General features: G+C 37.3%; 1 protein-coding gene across 1 annotated transcript in view; it reads left to right on the plus strand.

Moving 5' to 3' along the window:
- The window catches only part of LOC139133552 (acetyl-coenzyme A synthetase, cytoplasmic-like), a 37316-nt gene that overhangs the window by 12671 nt on the left and 5108 nt on the right, over positions 1 to 19537 (plus strand). Inside the window, exons 3-15 of the mRNA XM_070700258.1 lie at positions 511 to 614; positions 1440 to 1512; positions 2403 to 2478; positions 2844 to 2955; positions 3809 to 3924; positions 4718 to 4910; positions 6874 to 7007; positions 7823 to 7955; positions 11807 to 11863; positions 12760 to 12843; positions 13913 to 14021; positions 14350 to 14549; positions 19383 to 19428. Of these exons, the coding sequence (XP_070556359.1) occupies positions 511 to 614; positions 1440 to 1512; positions 2403 to 2478; positions 2844 to 2955; positions 3809 to 3924; positions 4718 to 4910; positions 6874 to 7007; positions 7823 to 7955; positions 11807 to 11863; positions 12760 to 12843; positions 13913 to 14021; positions 14350 to 14549; positions 19383 to 19428 (1437 nt within the window). The remainder of the gene's footprint in view (positions 1 to 510; positions 615 to 1439; positions 1513 to 2402; positions 2479 to 2843; positions 2956 to 3808; positions 3925 to 4717; positions 4911 to 6873; positions 7008 to 7822; positions 7956 to 11806; positions 11864 to 12759; positions 12844 to 13912; positions 14022 to 14349; positions 14550 to 19382; positions 19429 to 19537) is intronic.

Below are 19537 nucleotides of genomic sequence, written 5' to 3' on the forward strand. Positions count from 1 at the left end.
CGCCATCCCTGTGTTAACTCTATGGAGAAAAATTAAAATTTTCGAATTTCAAAAAACTAAGCCGGTGAAAAGTTTTCTTTCACCAAGAGCTTTAAAATGAACCCCCATATGTGGTATATCAACAGAGAATTGTAAAAGTTTGAGAGTCCGAATGTCTGTCCCCGAGGTGCGTTCTGCTCAGGAAAAGGGAAAAAAAAATGGCTACAGGTTGCATATAATGTTTGTAGTAAAATATCATGTGAATAAAATCTGGTTTCATGGATTATTGGCCCTCTCAATTTATTGAACAATGCAAATAAATCCTTTTTTGTGAAAATAGGTCTCAGAATGTTTGGAGGGGTGTGATAGGGTGAAGTTCATTGTTTGTTAGAATTTGGTATTAAAGCTACTACTGCGATAATACCAAATAGTTTCAACATGTAGGCCCTGGTGTTATCAAGTGATGTCATGATGGCTGTTCTAGTCTTAGACAATATGAATGTTGTGAATTTATCATTTTATTTCTTCCAGGGGTGAAGAAGGGTGACCGAGTTGCTATTTACATGCCTATGATAATTGAATTGGTTGTGGCAATGCTAGCCTGTGCAAGAATCGGTGCTGTACATTCCATTGTGGTAAGCATTCCAAGCTAATGTCATTTTGGTGTTCTGAGAGGAAAAATGCTCTGATTTCGGCTTTGTTTCCTAGATTATCATTTTGATCAAATACAAAAATTGGTATCTTTCAAATGATGATACAAAAAACTTATGTAATCAGAAATGGGAAAGAAATTAAACACATTTGGTAATACATAACTTGGTGCAAGGTTTGAAATCTAACGAAAAAATACAATAACATCTTTATCATAGAAAAGTATAATGTGTAATACTGGAAGCTATGGTAACAAAATACATGTATGTGTAACATATTGACATAATCTGCCCATTGTGCGTGTTATTCAGTGTGTTTGCCAATCCGTCACAGCTGGTGCACTCATAACATCTGACATTTGTGACATTTCATGAAAATTTCAGCATTTGATAAATACTGAAATTTCATTTTATAATGTTTCCTTTTCTTCTTAATTTATAAAACCATTCTGAAGCCAATCAAATGTGGGAAAGTGATTCCCCAAAACACAAAAGTTGGATTTTGAGAAACTACCATGTATTTCTTTACAATCTAGTTTACTGGGATTGACTTTCTTTGCAAATTTATGCAGCCCGTCATACTTGTGGTCCAGTTCATGCCACACAGGAAATTTACCTTGTAAAAAGCTACGCTTCAGTACACCAGACAAGAATGAATTCTTATTGACTATTTCATTCTTGTCACAAGAGGGCGCCAGTTGACTACCTCCACTCAAGCTTTTTCTGAGTTTCACTTTGGTTTGTGCTCACACACAGAAGTGATAAATTGTCATACTTCATAACCACTTTGTGACATCTCTATCTTTTCAGTTTGCGGGATTTTCATCTGAATCACTCGCTGGTCGTATTTTAGATGCCAAATGTGAAATGCTCATCACCACAGGTATACTTGAAATTGTCATTTTTCCTATTGAAAAAATACATTTGTCATCTTCATCCTGGCAAAAAACATTTAATAGTCATACAATGGGATAACAGCAAATCATGCCACTTCATGATTACCCACTGTTTATTACCCTTTCTGGTACGTAACTGACAGCCTGGCAAGTAATATCAACATATTACATTTTAATGTGTTTCAAAAATAATAATTTGGTATGTTCTTTGATTTTGTCACTTTCCTCAAAATGCCATGACAACAGACTCTTCTACCAATGATCAAAATGGAACTTATTGAATAATTTTCAAGACTGCAGTGAATTATTTTGTTAGGGGCAAACATAACTAGGTCTACTTATCATTGGGAAACTTTTCACAGGTACAAATCTGAGGGTGCTGGGGTAACAGACAAGCTCAGTGTATTTTCATTGAAAAAACACAGATCATAACAAAACTAATTCTTGTGAAAGTCATAGATTGCACCCCTCGCCTCGGGGGGGGGGGACGACATAATCCCCATATCGTTCATGAAACTCCCGTAATATTATTAAAGTGCTGTTATCAGGTATACCCCTTTTCCTGCCAAGTCCATATTTCACCACCAGGTCAAGATGGTTAAAATTAATGAAACACAACGTATTCCATATGATGTATTTTAACATAATACTGTACATTTGAAGCTGTTGAAAACATAATACTGTAAAGTTGATTTTTTTTGGACAAAAGATGCTATAACATACCAAGCCAAGTGGGTGAAAATACGTCATGTTTTGGCTCAATACCGCTTTTTACTGACTTGGCTGATGGGGAAGTGATACAGTTATTACTGTCTGGCAGGAAAAGGTATACACAAGAAAGAACCCACTTTAAACTATGATGATTTTACTTCTATAGATGGCGTTTACAGGGGAACTAAACTGATTAATTTAAAAGAGATTTCTGATGGTGCAATGGCCAAATGCAAAGAAAAGTGAGTATTAAAATAAATTGAACATCTCTGTGTAAGTACAATCAAATACATTGGCACATATATCCCATAGCTACAGTGTATTGAAATATCCATATGCAATGAAATACACTGTTATGCAGTCAGATCAAAATGTCAAAGGGAAAAAATTTACTGACTTTAGCCAAGACAATACTTGCATGAGTGCTTAAGATTGCGTCTGGATATAGTAGCACATGTTGATGTATGCACTCATATGCACAGATAAATTGGTTAAGAACCTCAAATTTATGAACGTACTGGTATGTTCATAGTTATCTGTGTGTCGTGCTGACACAGATATTTTTCCCATAAAGTGCTAATGAGAAATTTATTCTTTGCTGTTTCAGTGCATTTAGCGTAAAGAAATGTATAGTTGTCCGACATCTAGGAGACCCTGTGAACGGTACAGATGACAAAACATCATCTCCAGCTGCAAAGAGGCCATGCAAAAACCTTCGGGTAAGATGACTATTACATTATGTACCACAGTTTACTTGCATCATAGTGTGCTTGTACCATCAACATTGGCTCTTCAGTGCAATACCAAAAACATTATGCCATAACCTTATGGTAATGGGCACTCGTAACCTGGTATTGAATTTAAACTTTTGATCTCCAGTGTATTCAATGCATTATACGTGAGAGCGCAAACGTCGCAGAAACCGTCAATGGCTCACGGAAAAATGGTTGAAAATACATGTTATTGTTGAGGTAGTTAGCAGGAGAATGAGTTGTAGATAGTCAATTATAAAGTGGTAAAGGTTGATTTATCCAAAGACTAATATATTTCATTATTTAGCAAGCTAAATCAGCGACACTGATCGGTGTTGTAGTAAAATACTGATAAAGCCTATGGGTTGGCTCAGAGCGGTTCTGTGGCAATCACCACCAATGATCAATACACCACAGCACTGGTGTGTATTTACAGCTAAAAGCCTCAGACACCTTAAAGGATGGTGGTCATGGGAACGGCGCTCAAAGGTCGCTAGGGACCCCTACAACCGATATAAACACTGTATCCAAGCTACGTTGGCGATTGATGAAAGTTAAAACATGTTTGTCTTAATGTACATCGTAAAATTTAAACATTGCAGCTATTTTGACAAGATGCATTTATATATAGTGCATGAAATACATTGTTTGTAAACAAGAAAGTTGTACATGGGCAGTTGTGACGACCACTTCCCTTTAAATTACACTTTGCTCCACATCAATGATTCTACACAACTGCTGACATTTATCCAGTCATCCTGTTTTTGTCACTCTGAGTTCACAATTTTCAAAACCTTAATGAGATTTTTTATTTGAATAGACACCATGGAACCCAGACAAGGACATGTGGTGGCATGAATTGATGACTGATGTCAGTGAAGAGTGTGAACCAGAATGGATGGGAGCAGAAGAACCATTATTTATGCTATACACCAGGTAAGAAATCTACAAGTTGTATCATCCAGGTCCACAAAATGGTTTTGGTGGCATTGTGACCTTTAATCCCAATTTTACCATTTCGTCTCCGAACTTTGGGTATATCCCATCATTTTCAATAGGTTTGGTCTATTAGTGCAAGATGCGAGGTATAATGATATTCAAATATGCAGGTTACATTAATTGCATTGTTTCAGTATTAAAATTCTGTGCTAATGACCCTTAATCAATGTGGAATATTCATGTACCTCGATCTTGCATTGTATAGGTTTTGTGGACCTGTATACTGGGGAAGAAGGATGACAGAGTGAACACATGTATAGACGCAGTTGGTGATACCACAGTTCTGTGAAAAAAGTACACAGAATCATGCACTTCTCCTGCAACCGACCTTGTCTCAATTTGAAAACTTTTGAGCACCTGTTTAAGTGTTGTTTTCCTCATGAGCCTTGCTATCATGTTCAACTGGAACTTTCTGTGGAACAACTGTACAGATAATAAAGTGTAATTTGAGTGTATTTTTTCACACGGTAACCATTACTACAGTAGCCCTTAGATCTCTGTGTGTATACAAGGAATACACCGTGATCTCTTTCCATGAATTAATTGTATAACTATATAGACCATACACTGTATCTCAGATCCCAACTTTCCGAGTGAAAATGTAATCACCATAGGGAATTATCATGTTTATTGTGAAAACGTTATATTGTATAAAATCTAAAACGCAGTTTGAATAAGCTCAATACTATCTAATTGAACACACAATATTTTATCATTCTTCAATCTATAGTGGTTCCACAGGCAAGCCGAAAGGAGTGTTACACACCACAGGGGGATACATGCTCTATACTGCAACAACCTTCAAATATACCTTTGACTATCATCCTGATGACATCTACCACTGTACGGCAGATATAGGCTGGATTACCGGGCACAGCTATGTTGTGTATGGACCCATGGCTAATGCAGCAACTAGTGTTATGGTAAGCATTTGCCAATTTTATTATGTTGTGTTATTCAGTATTTTAACCTGTTCACCCAATTCTCTGTAGTACAGGTCAACAATCACCGATGATAAAGAACAAAAATGTTTCTGGTCCTTAGGTGGATTAAAAAATGATGCGTTCACGCGAATATCTTTTTTTTTTGGGGGGGGGGAAGAAAAAATGGCCAACTTTCAAAACACAGCGTTAAAGGATCATAGTCTTATACTGAGTCTTTCCACTATAGAGTACAGACTGCACTGACACGCAGATTACAGCTGTGTTTAGCCGTGCCTAATCGGTTCTATGCACAAGACAGTGAAATAAAAAATACACACTACCATACATTAAATGCAAAAAAAAAACAAGATATGAATTATGTGTGGAGTTGCTTTCCCTTTATTGACTGTGACTATTTTTCTGTTTTCAAAACTCAAAAAAGCAAGTTGTGACACGCATGTTTTCACATGACGAGCACGATGATGGGAAACAAACACTTTTTTTAGGCCTAACAATTGGTTTTGGCTAAACCATTGTGGTAAAAGGAGTAAAATAATGTCATTGATGCATACATAATGCTGTGATATCAGAATCCATTTTGCATATCACATGACTTTGTGGAAAATATACAAGCTGACAGGATTGTAAATTGTGTATTTTTCAATGAGAAAGATTTTGATATGTTTGATAAGAAGCAATCATTTACAAACCATGCACCATTCAACTGAGCCAAAAAAATAGCCATTCTGGTGCTTTGATCCCCTTTGATTGTTCATTTCTAAAAATAGTATTTTCAGCCAAATTAAGCTTGAAGTTGTGACAGGTTGGTTTTGATATCGTATATGTAGGTGCCACAGCTGTTCAAAATCTTCATCATTGCATTTTTTAGTCATATCTATCGTGGTTCAGCAGAGTTTTTGTCATTTTTGCATTTTCAGTTTACAAAATTGTTATCTGAATATTTAAGCACTCATTTCTGTTCATTTTATGAGCAATAGTGATATTTATATTCCATGAAAGAGGAAATTTCCTGAGACTTTATGATATTGTTGAGTTAAAGGGTATACAGTCACCTGTAATCTAAATATGCCCATATATGGTCAAAGGGGCATTCCTTGGTATTCAAAATGTCCTTGTGGTGGCGCTGTTTTTAAAAAGCGGCAACCCGCTTAAAATCTGTGATTGGTTAGATTTTCTCTTTCCATGTTAACTGTGGCAAAATTGGAACAGGTGACAATATACCTTTATTGTCATTCCAAAAATGTCTGTTAAGGTAGTATGTGCCATAAAAATGAAAAACTTATCTCAAGGAAACTTTCACAATTCTCTTCCAAAATCACGAGTCACTGTTCAAATTTTGGTGTGAGAGAAACAAATTGTCTAACATAACTGATATTTGAAATTCAAAGTGGCCACCTTCACTGTTTTAACTCAATGGGAAAAATGAAATTTTCAATTTAAAAAAAACTATGTCTGTGCAAATTTTTCTTATTCCAAGAGCTTTAAAATGAGCCCCACAAGCGGTAGACCAGAGAAATACCATAAAAGTTTGAGAGTTGAATATATCTTCCTAAGGTGCAAAGTGTAATTTAAGGTGTGTGAATCTTTCACTGATATGGTTTTGATCAGCTGTGAATACGCAGCAGTGCTGTGGCATAGTGATCGCCCTGAAGCAAAACATTGAAGATGCATTTTCAAAAAAAAAATTTGTAAACATGACAAGGAAGATTTCATTTCAATTTTTAAGAGTTTCATGAAGCTTCAGTTTCCTACAGTTTCTCAGAGATTCAAAATCACTAGTTTTAACATCATATAATTACATGCACTCACAAGGTGTGGTTCAACATTGAAAGAAAAGCACACTCGTGTTTTCAAATGGAAACGGTGATGCTATTTAACACTGACCCTCTGCAGTGCAATGGCAAACTCACATTCAAATGAAGTGTATGTTCTTTTTTTTTAGTTTGAAGGTGTTCCCACATATCCCGATGCTGGCAGATTTTGGGAGTACGTTGACAAGTACAAGATTAATCAATTCTACACTGCACCTACAGCAATACGCTCCCTCATGAAGTTTGGAGACTCCTTTGTCACGAAGTAAGTCATTTCATCCACAGAATTCCTCATAGAATGAGAGAACAGGTTATAGATTATCTAGGTTTTGCTAGTGTTTGCATTCTTAACCCTTTTCCTGCCAGATAGTATCACTTCCCCATCTGCCAAGTCTGTAAAAAGCGGTACTGAGCCAAACAATATGTATTTTCTCCCAGTTAACTTGGTATGTTATAGCAGCTTATGTCCAGAAAAATCACCTTAACAGTATAAATGGTTTCTGGGGCCTTAAAATATTTAATTTTTTGTTAAAATGCACCCTATTTGACATGTTGTGCTGAACCAGTTTTAACCAACTTGACCTGATGGTGAAATATGATCTCAGCAGGATAAGGGTTCATGCAAATCTTTGGACAGTATTTTGTTGTACAATATTCCTAACATATGTGAACATCGCTTACTAAGCTAACTGTATTTGGCCAACAAACACTGCGATGGCCACAGTAGAAGATTGTCAACCAATCAGCAGTACTGTTGTTTGAGTATGTAAACTGACCATGAAAATTTTGATTGTCCTTTAATGTCAGTCTTTGAACTTTCTTTGCTCAAAGAGATGACCTGAAAACTTGAAATATGAACTCAACTACACCCAATAGGCTAAGCAGAGCATTCCCGTCAAAATTTTATTGCGTTCTTATTCCTAATTTTCTTGTAGCTCGATGTTCATAATGCTATGTTGAATGTGATGAGCCTACCCATTGATGACCATTGCAGTTATCTTTACTGTATACATCTCAGTCTATGCAGGCACTTTGCACCAGGGGTAACCTTTGAACTTTGAACTTGATTGTATCTTATAGGCACAGCCGTGCATCCCTGAAAGTACTAGGCACTGTTGGTGAGCCGATCAACCCCGAAGCGTGGGTGTGGTATCACAAAGTGGTGGGAGACGGAAGGTGTCCTGTTGTTGATACATTCTGGCAAACAGAAACTGTAAGTGATCACCTTTCTTGGTAAATGAAAGTTTCATAGATGTTGAAATAAAGACCTGATTCTGGGTCTGCACAAGGAAAGTCCTTGAATTTTAAAGCCTTAAGGAAAGTCTTGGAAAAATTCTTTGAAATGAAACTCAGTCCTGCAAAGTCCTGGATAATTAACCCTTTTAGTCCTAAACCCCTATACCTGGTATATAGGGGTAGCTCTGGTAAGTTACCAGAAAGTCAGGCCTGAAAGGGTTAAGAAGCAACCCACAATTTAAAAAAAAAATCATGATAGGCAGGTCATGATGTCATGAAAATGATAGATAAAATGATCTATAACAATGATATATGGTAAATATTATACCTGGAAAATGTTTTGTTTGGATCTCAAATAGTCTGTGAAACTTGCAGAAAAAGTACTTAAAATGTTTGGATTTTGTGCCACATTGAGTGTATAGACCTTGAAAATTCATATTTAGAGACAGCACAGTTATTGCTGGCGCAAATAAACTTGGAACACCGAAGTCCCTATATACATAGGAAAACCGTTGGGAATATCCCTATATCGCCAAGTAATCAGCCAACAGCGGTATCGCTAGTGCATTGGGTCATCTTACACTTTGTTTATCGAAAACACTGCGGGGTGCCCATGCTGTGTCTCATAGACAAAACGCCTTAGCAGAGGCCGTTCATTTGCGTGAACGATGGTACAATAAAGAATTGACGTTTTGAGTAAAGTTACGTTGGTAAATTTCAATGACCAGGGAACCTACATCTGATTTTAGTCATATTGCCCCGAAACCAACTCGCCCGTTGTTTGAGATTACACGTTCGTTCGTACCGCGTTCCTTGTGTTAAAATTCACATCCCCCTGCCGATATAGTCTGTAAATATTAATTATGGATGGTATAATCGAGACTGTCTATGATTTTATCAGTTGGAACAAAAATATTTCGATAGATTGACTAACACAACCAAAATTTTAAGCATTTTTCTTCAACTTTAAAAATAAGTCATCGCCTAAGACATCGCCGTTTTCGTTGAAAATGCTCCATTTGGCATTAGTCGAATATGAACGCTCAGGTTTACCTTGGCCGTGTACTGCCTGAGGGGTGGCTACTTCTTCAGCTATTTTTTTTCAGTTTCGGTAAAGATATCGCCAACTATTCCTTTCAGTGCTCAGTGCAAGTCTGTTTACGTTTGCAGGAAAAATATATCGTTGGCTCGCCCAACAAATGTCAATGAATTCTGGCGAGTTGGTATCGGGAATCTGGGTGGTTTGAAAAGGTACCCGTTTTGAAGCAAAATGTAGGTTATCAACATCATTGATGATATGCCTTTTTTCTCACCGTGTTGTCTCATTTCTCTGTAATTTTTGGTGATAGCGATTTGAAAATAGTAATTTCTTGTCCGCTGACCGTGGCGATTTGATGTAGCTCTCAGAATTCGAAGTACGAAACGTCGACGTCACTGGCTGGGCTGCGGGCCATGCCGCGGGAGATCAGAAAATACATTTTCAAACTTTGGGTCAAACTAAGCTTAAGTTTACGTTCTCGATCGGATAACGTTGAGGTCAAAAACAAACTTTGCCATAGCGATTAAAATCTGCAGCATTTCAGCGTTCTTTGCAATTGATGATATGATTGAAACATTTTATTTAGCCTGTCCTTTTTCATCGTACGTTTCTTGAGAATAGTATGTACCACTTCAATCGGATACCCCTATGAATAATGATATCATCTGTATGACGCACGCAATAAATGTGATTGAACTATGACTTTCTTGTGTCATGTCAAGGCCGAGACTCGGACACGGTTTACGTCGCCTTTGCCTCTGAGGAGAGGTTTTCAGAAACAAAGCCGAGAAAAGGTCTAGCTTTATCTACGGTTTAGTTTATTCTTCAAATCACGAAAGCCGTCGATGGCGACCGTAGAGGTTATGGCCGACAGTTGGATGCGTGTAACAGAGATTCCCCACCACACCACGCCGTGCGCCAGCAGCAACAAGTCGGACCATCCACGCTCGCGCTTTATTTCAACTTGATAATCAGCTGATACACTGAAATTCTCCGAAAACCGAAACCTTGCCAGTATTAGTTCTCACAGAATTTCGCTACGACATGTCGGATAAAAAAACGTCAAAGCCAGGAAGTTTTACCCAGCAACTCGCACGGCCGATAACGTACCGGTAACGTACCGGTACCATTGGTTATGTTCACAACCGTCTATTCCTCACTTAGAATACGCATCTACTTTACACCGGTCGACAAACCATAGATCCTCGAGAAACGAGGGTCTATGGACAAACCGGTTTCTTCGAAACGAAATTAGAAATTTAGCGACTTTGAATTTCACTCAAGGAAACACTGTCGCTTTGAATGGAAATTGTCGAAGTACATGCTCGAGATATTACATCGCTCGATGGGTGTAAAACGTGAATAAAGGTTCATGTACAACATATAAGAAAGAGACGCACATTTTAAACCTCAACGTAAGCTGATCACTTTATAAAAATGAAAGTTAAAAATACAGATTTAACCACAATACCGGGCGTAATTTACAATTTTTGTGAGATAGTGGAAATGACGGCATTTATGATGACACGCCTGCACAACGAAACGAAGCCAAACGATAGCGAGCTCAATGACAACATTAACACCTACCGTTTTCTCACCTACACTCTTTCTTCATTTTGAGGGAAAGTCTGTCAAAACGGTTGCTTCAACAGGTTCCCTGCTCATCGAAATTTACCCAAGTAACTTTACTCAAAACGTCAATCCTTTCTTGTACCATCATTCACGCAAATTGAACGGCCTCTGCTATGGCTTTTTGTCTATGAAACACATGCAGTATGGGCACCCCACAGTGTTTTCGATAAACAAACTGTAAGATGATCTAACTCACTAGCGATACCGCTTTGGTTAATCACTTGGCGATATAGGGATATCGCCAGCGGTTTTCCTATGTATATAGGGACTTCGGTGTTCCAAGTTTATTTGCGCCAGCAGTAAATAGAGTGAGAATCTAACTTCTGTCGCTGAACGTTTTTCAACTGTTTAAAGAAGAGGATTGTAAGGCCATAAACTTCAAATTGTCCTCTTTGCTGAATAGTCTTTTAGAGATGCTGTGTTTAGTGTCAACAGCACTTCTATATGCTAGGTATTGTATGTCTGATGTGCCTGTTTTTAAGGTAATATGCACCTCGAAAGTGAAAGACTTAAACTTTTGCTCAAACTTTCCTCAGTGAAACTTTCAACCGTTCTCTTACCGAAGCAAGAATAAAAATTAGGGGTCACCGTGCAAACTTTGGTACTAGAGAGACAAATAACTTGCGATTTCTCGATATTTGAAATTCAAAATGGCCGCCATCCCTGTGTTAACTCTATGGGAAAAAATAAAATTTTCGATTTTCGAAAAACTAAGACGGTGAAAACTTTTCTTTCACCAAGAGCTTCAAAATGAGCCCCCACAAGTGGTAGGTCAGAAGAAAATTGATAAAATTTGAAGGCCCGAATATCTGTCCCCGAGGTGCGTTCTACCTTGAATAGTACCAAATATTGAAAGATTCTGGCCATATTCCCTGTAAAATTGTGACATGTAAGACTGAGTAATCCTATGGACTTACCCAATACTCTTTCACACAATATTATCATGATTCTTCATTCATTGTATTGTAATTTATTTGTTAGTGTGTGTTACAGTAGCGTGAAATGGTTTTACAGGAGAAAGATGTTAACAAAGTACATGAATGTATTGCTTACTGATGCAATATCCAGAGTTTAGATACAATCACTTTGTGTCTTTTGTTGTTCAGATGTGCCTTTCCAGTGAATTTCAAATAATTTTTGTCTTTTATGCTTTACAGGGTGGCCATGTTGTTACCCCTCTTCCAGGATGTACACCAGCTAAACCAGGAGCAGCCGTAAGAAATTCTAAAGTTTTCTTTTGATGTCAAGTTCTTGAAGCCAGCCACCCTGACTCCCACTTTAGTGTGTAGCTTTTATATAGCAAAACCTTAGACAACAGTGTAGTTTGACCAAACATGGTAGGAAGAAGATGACATTTTACCAGTAAAACTAATAGCAAACTGTTTGAATAAAACTGTCAATATATACATTGTTTTCCTAGAAAACATTCACTTTCTTAGTTTTCTTCCTATAGTGTTAACCCTTGAATGCTGTAATTTTTCCCACCAAAATTTTAGTGCAACATTTTAACAATTTTTATGAACTTATCTGTTATTTTTGTGATTATTTTGGACAAAACCGACATCACATTTCATTGGCTACAGGTTTTCATCAACATTTTGGCAAATTTATGAAAAAATTTGACTGGTTTACATTTTGTGAAGGTGACAAGAGTTGACTTTGGCGCTCGAAGGGTTAAATGCAGAATAATTGGCATTGCAAACATCATGTACAGGGTACAATCTTATTGTTGACAGAATAATTCCAGTCTAGGCAGCACCAAATTTCAGTTTTGTAGAATAATATTTGATATCACACATGAAAGCTGTATTCACAACAAATTGTATACTAGGTTTTTCAACAAGATGTTGAAGAATTTCTTTGCATAATGTGGGAGTATATGATTGGTAAGATTTTATATACATTAAAATTCAGGTAATCGAGCTGTAGAATTTTAAATGTCATTTCTGAGATTTTTTCCATAACAGTATTCAGTTTGTAAGTAGGTCAATACTATTCATGTACACAAAAATCTGATTTCATTCCATGTCTTGCTGTCATCAATACAGCGTTGATTTTCTCATGGGCACACATAAACTTACCATCCTTCCTACCCTTCATGTCTTTTCAGTGCTTTCCATTCTTTGGTGTTGTGCCAGCCATCATAGATGAGTCAACTGGTAAAGAAATAGACGGACCTGGAGAGGGATATCTGGTAAGAAATCTATTAATGGTTGTTTGTGCCTTGAAAATGAAAGACTTAAACTTTGCTCAAACTTTCCTCAAGCAAACTTTCAACTATTCTCTTTCAAAATGGAGAATAAAAATCAGGGGTGACTGTGTAATTTTGCTACTAGAGAAACAAATTTCCAAATATATACCAATATTTGAAATTCAAAATGGCCGCCATCCCTGTGTAATCTCTATGGGGAAAATAACTCCTGATTTCACAAAACTAAGTGAAAACTTTATTTACTGAAGCTTTAAAATACCCCCAACAAGTGGTAGGCCAAAAGAATATTGTAAAAGTTTGAGAGTCTAAATATATGTCCCCAAGGCGCATACTACCTTAAAGTTGTAAAGAATATGTTCAAGAAACTTATAAACAATGTTCAATGAGAAATGAAAAATTTCGCCTAATTTTTATTGCATTAAGTAATATTATCTCTCAGAGACACAAAAGCCTGTCACGAGAGATACTGCATTGTGTTTCTGAAGGAGAGAATTCATGACCTGACTGAAATGAAACATTTCCTTGGAATTTTAATTTCTCTGAGTAAGACTAGCTTCTTCCTTTAGACTTCCAATAGCCTGTAGATAGGTAATTATGGAGGGAGATATATTTTGTAAAATATTATTATTTTGTTATTTTATCACTCTATATATATATCCATTAACAACACATATACTTTCACTTTTAGTTTATCGAAATGTACAAAATGATGAACATGTATAAATTCACAATTTATATTAGTTTTTTTCTGTATAATTCAAGTTGACTTGATGAGGAGTCAGTGCTGACAGCAGTAAATGCATGTCAATTTTGAATGTTTCGAGAGAAAAAATCTGTGCTGTCAGATAATTTGGATCAGAGTGGTTTAATCATTGATATTTTTTACCATTTACACTTGGTGAAAGGGTGGTGAGACATCAGTGAGGTGTCAAGCACAGTCAGGTAATTGCAAAAACCGGGTAATCTTGTAGTTAGGGCATACACACAATGGAACTATAGAGCTTTACCAAACCATGACAGGGTAGGTGACATCTGCTTGTGTTTGGTGCAGGTATTCAAACAACCATGGCCGGGTATAATGCGTACAGTCTATGGCGATCATGAACGATTTGAAAGAACATACTTCAGCAAGTTCCCTGGCTACTACGTCACTGGAGATGGTATGTTTTATTTTTCTGCTCACTTACAAACATACTCTTCATACTCAGTTTTCTGCAGAATGCTCATAGTCATTGTATATTTTGTCTCAAAGTCCTTGTAAACAGATCCACACTCATTTGATAACAATTGCTTTTGGCCGCACCATGGTGGTAAAAGGGTTAATGTCCTTTTGTCCATCAGACTCAGAATGGCAGATCCACCATTTTGGCAAAGAAATTGATTATGTATCTTGGACTATTTGATTTGCTCAGACCCCAATGTCTGTATAAAGCAATTTTATCAATAGTAAACTATTACCAACCTCATTCTGTCTTTGCTTTATCGCAGGGTGTAGACGGGATGCAGATGGCTACTACTGGATCACAGGACGTATTGATGACATGTTGAATGTGTCTGGTCATCTACTGAGTACAGCTGAGATAGAAAGCTCACTGGTGGAGCATCCAAGCATAGCTGAGGCTGCCGTCGTCAGTCATCCACACAAGGTCAAAGGGGAGTCCACATACTGCTTTGTGACACTTAAAGATGTAAGTCTATAGACATACTCTAGTGGCTTTTTGTAACCCTGACATGACTTATGACCTCTACATGTACATGACCTTACATTTTTATGACCCCAACCTGGGTAATTTTCATTACCTTTACCTGGCCCGAATTTTAAAGAGCCCTATGTGACCTTCCATCCCAGCATTTTCCTGGGTAGGAATCAACCAGTTTGACTGAACAATCTAGAACAGCTGCCTTTATTCAGCAGATTCTGTACTGAATTGCTACCATGACTTATTTACAAAGGCAATTTGAATACTGCATATTGCCAAAATACCAGGATGTAAGGTCATGACCATGTATGGGCCATGAAAGTGACCCAATTGATCCACCTTTTCAGTTTGCTAACTTCATGTAGGCTGTGAATCAATCACTAAGCAGTGGTCCAAATGACAAAATACGGTCCTAAATAAATTGTGGTCAGCATTCTCTCAAACTTAATATCAAGGCTGATGTTAAGGATGAAGGACTTAGCAATTGCTGTGACATTTCTACTGTTCCATAGTGTGACTATGTTAACATACATACCGAGGAAGACTCAAAATGATTTTAGAAACTTGGTAACATGTGTGCGAACCTTCAGTATGGTACAACACAGGTACAAAATAACGCGTGTTATCCTTGACTCAAAGATATTGTTAATGTTGGAGAAGTGGTGAGAAACTACCAGAGAAATTCTTAAATTTTCAGAAAGAGCTTGGAAATCTAGAGTGCTAGAAGTAGTCTAGAAGTAACAAGTAAATTCTCAGGATATACTAAACATGGGGCCCGGGGGCACCGACGTCCTTTGTACCTCCTTACTGTTTATTAATTGCCATAAATGTGAAATTTGGCAAAAAGTCAAATTGTTTTGACATAAATGAAAGTTATTTGAACTGGTTGGTTACCGGTCCAGCATAAGTTCAAGTGTGGATTCTAAGTATCAACAACCTTGATATGAACCATTGACTAAAAAATATTGCCTGTTACACTCACCACACTTGTACTTAGTATTTGGAGTGTACACCTATCTACAATACAATGATAAAAAGTTTGGACTCTGTAGGTCAACAGTGCATCTTTAATGTATGAGACTAAATAAGCTTACCCCTCAAGTACGTATAGGCCAAAAACAATATTTAATTTTGAATTGTGTAGTGCAGGGAAGGACATACAATATGGTGAAAAGCAAACTAAATATAAAAACTGAATATACAATTATATGGAAATGTTGTTTTACATGTCATGAGTATCTGGTGTGTGCCGAGAGACAAATATTAAAATCGGACAGTATCATCCTGACCACAGTTTGTCTGACTGGTTGTTTCCTTCTGATTTCTGACACGGTGATAGGTACAAAATATTATGCTATTCACGATAGTTATACAACATAGCTTGCATTTTGTTCATAGTAGAACTGAGTTTACATGTGAGATAACTTTCTCGTAAACTGTAAATTCTGGCTTCTGGCAGCTCAAACGTCGCAATACTACATTTCTTGATATGATATGGAGTGATTGCACACATGCAGTGACAGTCGATATATTCATAGTATGAGAGTCTACTGTACATTAAAGCATAGTGATGTTGACAACTACATGCATGCCAGTGCACGATTTCAAAGTAGCCAGGAGGAAATTCTAATGGTCTTTTAGTGGAAATATAGGTATTAAACGACAGTGAAACAAACAACATTAGTTATCGTGACCTTGCTAAAGTGCAATCTCGGATCATGTATGATCTGATGATCATGCCAAATTTAACCATGTCGGATTTAGCCCTGCGTACGATGCTGTGTGTTCCGCTACAGCTATTCGCCCTGCTCACCACAGCCCTGCAAAGACCCGTACGTAGGGTCGGTGACTTCAAATCCACTTTGGGACTTGACGTTAAAAGCCAAATTACTGCCGACATTCAGCGTTCTTGGGCCCAAGTCGTATCCCTGCCCACCTCAGCTACTCGATCGCTTCCAAAAATGCCAGTCTTTTATTCACTTTTCGTAAATAACCGTCGATGTCGGCAACTCTCTCGCTAGCCCTGCGTACGTACGCAGTGTACGCAATGCATTCCCTGTGTGCGTTCCTAACACACAGCATCGTACGCAGGGCTAGCGAGAGAGTTGCCGACATCGACGGTTATTAAGTAAAAGATGATGTCAAAATCAATGCACAACTGTCGAAATTACCCAAAATAAGCAACAGAAAACTAAAAGTTATCGCTGTGTCGAAAGGACAGTATATCAACATAAAAAGACGCTAGTTTGTTATGACATGGAGGCCGGAGGTAGAAGGACAGAGCATTCCCCGCTCTCACCCAGCTATTAGTACGGGCCGCCGGTGGGATTGCCTCGCTATTAAAAGCAATGGATTCGCCGGTACTGGGGAGTACGGAGCCCATCATTCTTCAGTCTATCGAAGGAGCGGTTCGTGCCAAAAAATACATGACAGCAATCAAATATACGCTAAAACCTTTAAAACGTCAAAATCCGCAACTGACCGAGAAACATGATGGCAGGCCTTGAAAAACAACGCTAACTTGTTATGTGCGCATGCGCATATTAAGGGGAGACCCATTTGATTCGGGGGGGGGGGGGGTATGCAGGAAGTGGGTATGGGAACTTTTTTTGTTAGACAGCATTTTTTATTTCTACAGTCAGACCTGCATCAATTTTTTTTTCAAATGGAGTAGCAGTGCAATTTTTCAAATTTAAGCCAGTGTTTCACATATCACAGGATGTTTTTATTTATTCATTTTACATTCCAACAAATGACAAACAAAATGGAAAGTCTATTATATATACAACTTTAAATTATAGAACACTTTTTTGGCAAATCAACTGTGATCAGTACTATACCTGCTTTTCTTTAAAACAGTCAATTCCTTTTAAGTTCTCAGGGGAGATGTTATCTTTTGTGGTCAGAGAAACAAGGCTCACACATTGTATTTCATTATATTTGTTGTTCCTCAATTTTCATTGTCAACTTGTAATCTTTCTAACATATTTATATTGAGAGAATAATGTATTGGTTTAACACTAGTTTATTGACTCCTATCTTGTGTTTTAAATTTTCACGATTTAGAGAAGTCAAATAGTCCCATCTAGATATTGCCTATACCATTGAGATATTGCAACAGAAATCCTGAAACATGATTTCTTGGGTCAGAAAAGGGAAGGAAAACATCAAGTGCACTGAGGTGTACAGTAGTGAATGCTTATATCATAAGTGCTGGGAAAAAAAACACATAAGAATTACTTGTGGTAAAAACATTTGCGTGCCTTTGGCAGCATGCCAGCAAAGAATACATGAGAATGAAGTTTCCAAAATTTTGCTCATTTCAACAGCATTGTGACAATTCCTTTTTTATTTTTGTCTGTTATGAGAATATTTTTTTCTCATGCCATTACAGGCTTAATTTTTTTCTTTATTTCACCTGGTGACAATTTTTTTTCCTCGAAATCCTCCATACCCCCCAGAAATCAAGTGGTTCTCCCCTAAGTGAGCCCCTGACCTATACGGGCCAGTGGATTACTTCCTCAGTAGAACTGATATGCCTGCCAGTACTGGTGTTTATGCCTCCGGAGGCCATCATTCTTCAGTCGATCAAAGGCGCCTTTCGTACCAAAAAATACACGACAGCTGCAAAAGTGCATCACTGTCAACTTCATAACTATAGAACATGTTGAAAAACACAGTGAAACGTTCACAATGTAAAAAATGTGCCCAAACCGAGAAAACAAGATGGCGTCCATTTCGATTCTTCAACTCAGATTTTGTCCTACAGTTGTGCGCATGTGCAGACGATAGCTTTAGCGAAAGTGAGGCAAAATCAAGTAAATATAAAATAAAAATGGATAAAAATATTGTTTAAAAATAATGTAAGGCATGTATCACCAAATTTTGAACATTTCTGACGGTATTTCAACTATACGAACACCCATGCCAAACATCACAATAATCAAATCAGTGGTTTTGAGGAAAAAGTGAAAATAGTGGTTTTCAGAAAAAAGCTAAAAAAGTGACTTTAAAATGATTCAATCAAAAAAAGAAAAAAGACCATTTGAGATACATGCCCAAGTGACCACCAGACCAAATTTCAGAAAAAGTTACTGAAGCGTTTCTGAGATACCTGCGTCCACAGCATACGGCCCACTATGTTGGCCGTATTGGGCCGCGCCATCACATTAGTACCTTGTGCCCACAGGGCACAAAGTACTAAAATTGTATCTTTCATTGTGGTTTCTTGGCGATTTGGAGGGGTCGGCTACCCTAGTGTTTTTGGACAAATCTACTCATATGTTAATGATTATAAAAATGATTAGTTTACATATCATAAGAATATGCAAATTGGGTATTGTTATGTAAAGTAATGGCAATTTCTGTTTTTCTAAGTCATTGAGAACACTGGACTAAGTGTTTTGAAATATCAGGATCAAGCCCAACTTCCAGCGAAGAGATGATTGAGACAAAATGTGTGACTGATAGGAATAACATCCTTGAATGTAGTAAAATGACTCAAATTTGGCAGCATTGTAGTAAGCTGTCAAGTCGTCGTGATAAATGGCTTGATCCAAAATGCCTCTGTACATAGACATTTTACCAAAACCCTTCAAAAAAATAATAAGTATAAAGTTAGCTTCTGTGAGCCTTATCCTATCAAAAAGAATGTGGTCTGCACCCATTGTAGTAAATATTTTTCACTATACATAGTTGCTTTATAATTACCCATGAGGAAATACTGTTGTTGAACATCCAGCTCAGTGAGTTGATATCCATGAAGATTCTGTTTTCTCTCTGTAATTATATAATTTGTATTGTATACATATTTTTCACCAGGGCACAGCTTTCAATGATGATCTGGTGTCTGAGCTGAAAGATCAAGGTAAGCAGTTGCATTTTATCAACAAAAGGTCATGGAATATCATAGTGTGAAATTCACAGCCTCTTTTGCTTACTAGACCTTTTAATGTGTGTTTGCTCAGCTGTAATTA

The sequence above is a fragment of the Ptychodera flava genome, chromosome 5 (genome assembly GCF_041260155.1).
Source record: "Ptychodera flava strain L36383 chromosome 5, AS_Pfla_20210202, whole genome shotgun sequence".
Lineage (NCBI taxonomy): Eukaryota > Metazoa > Hemichordata > Enteropneusta > Ptychoderidae > Ptychodera > Ptychodera flava.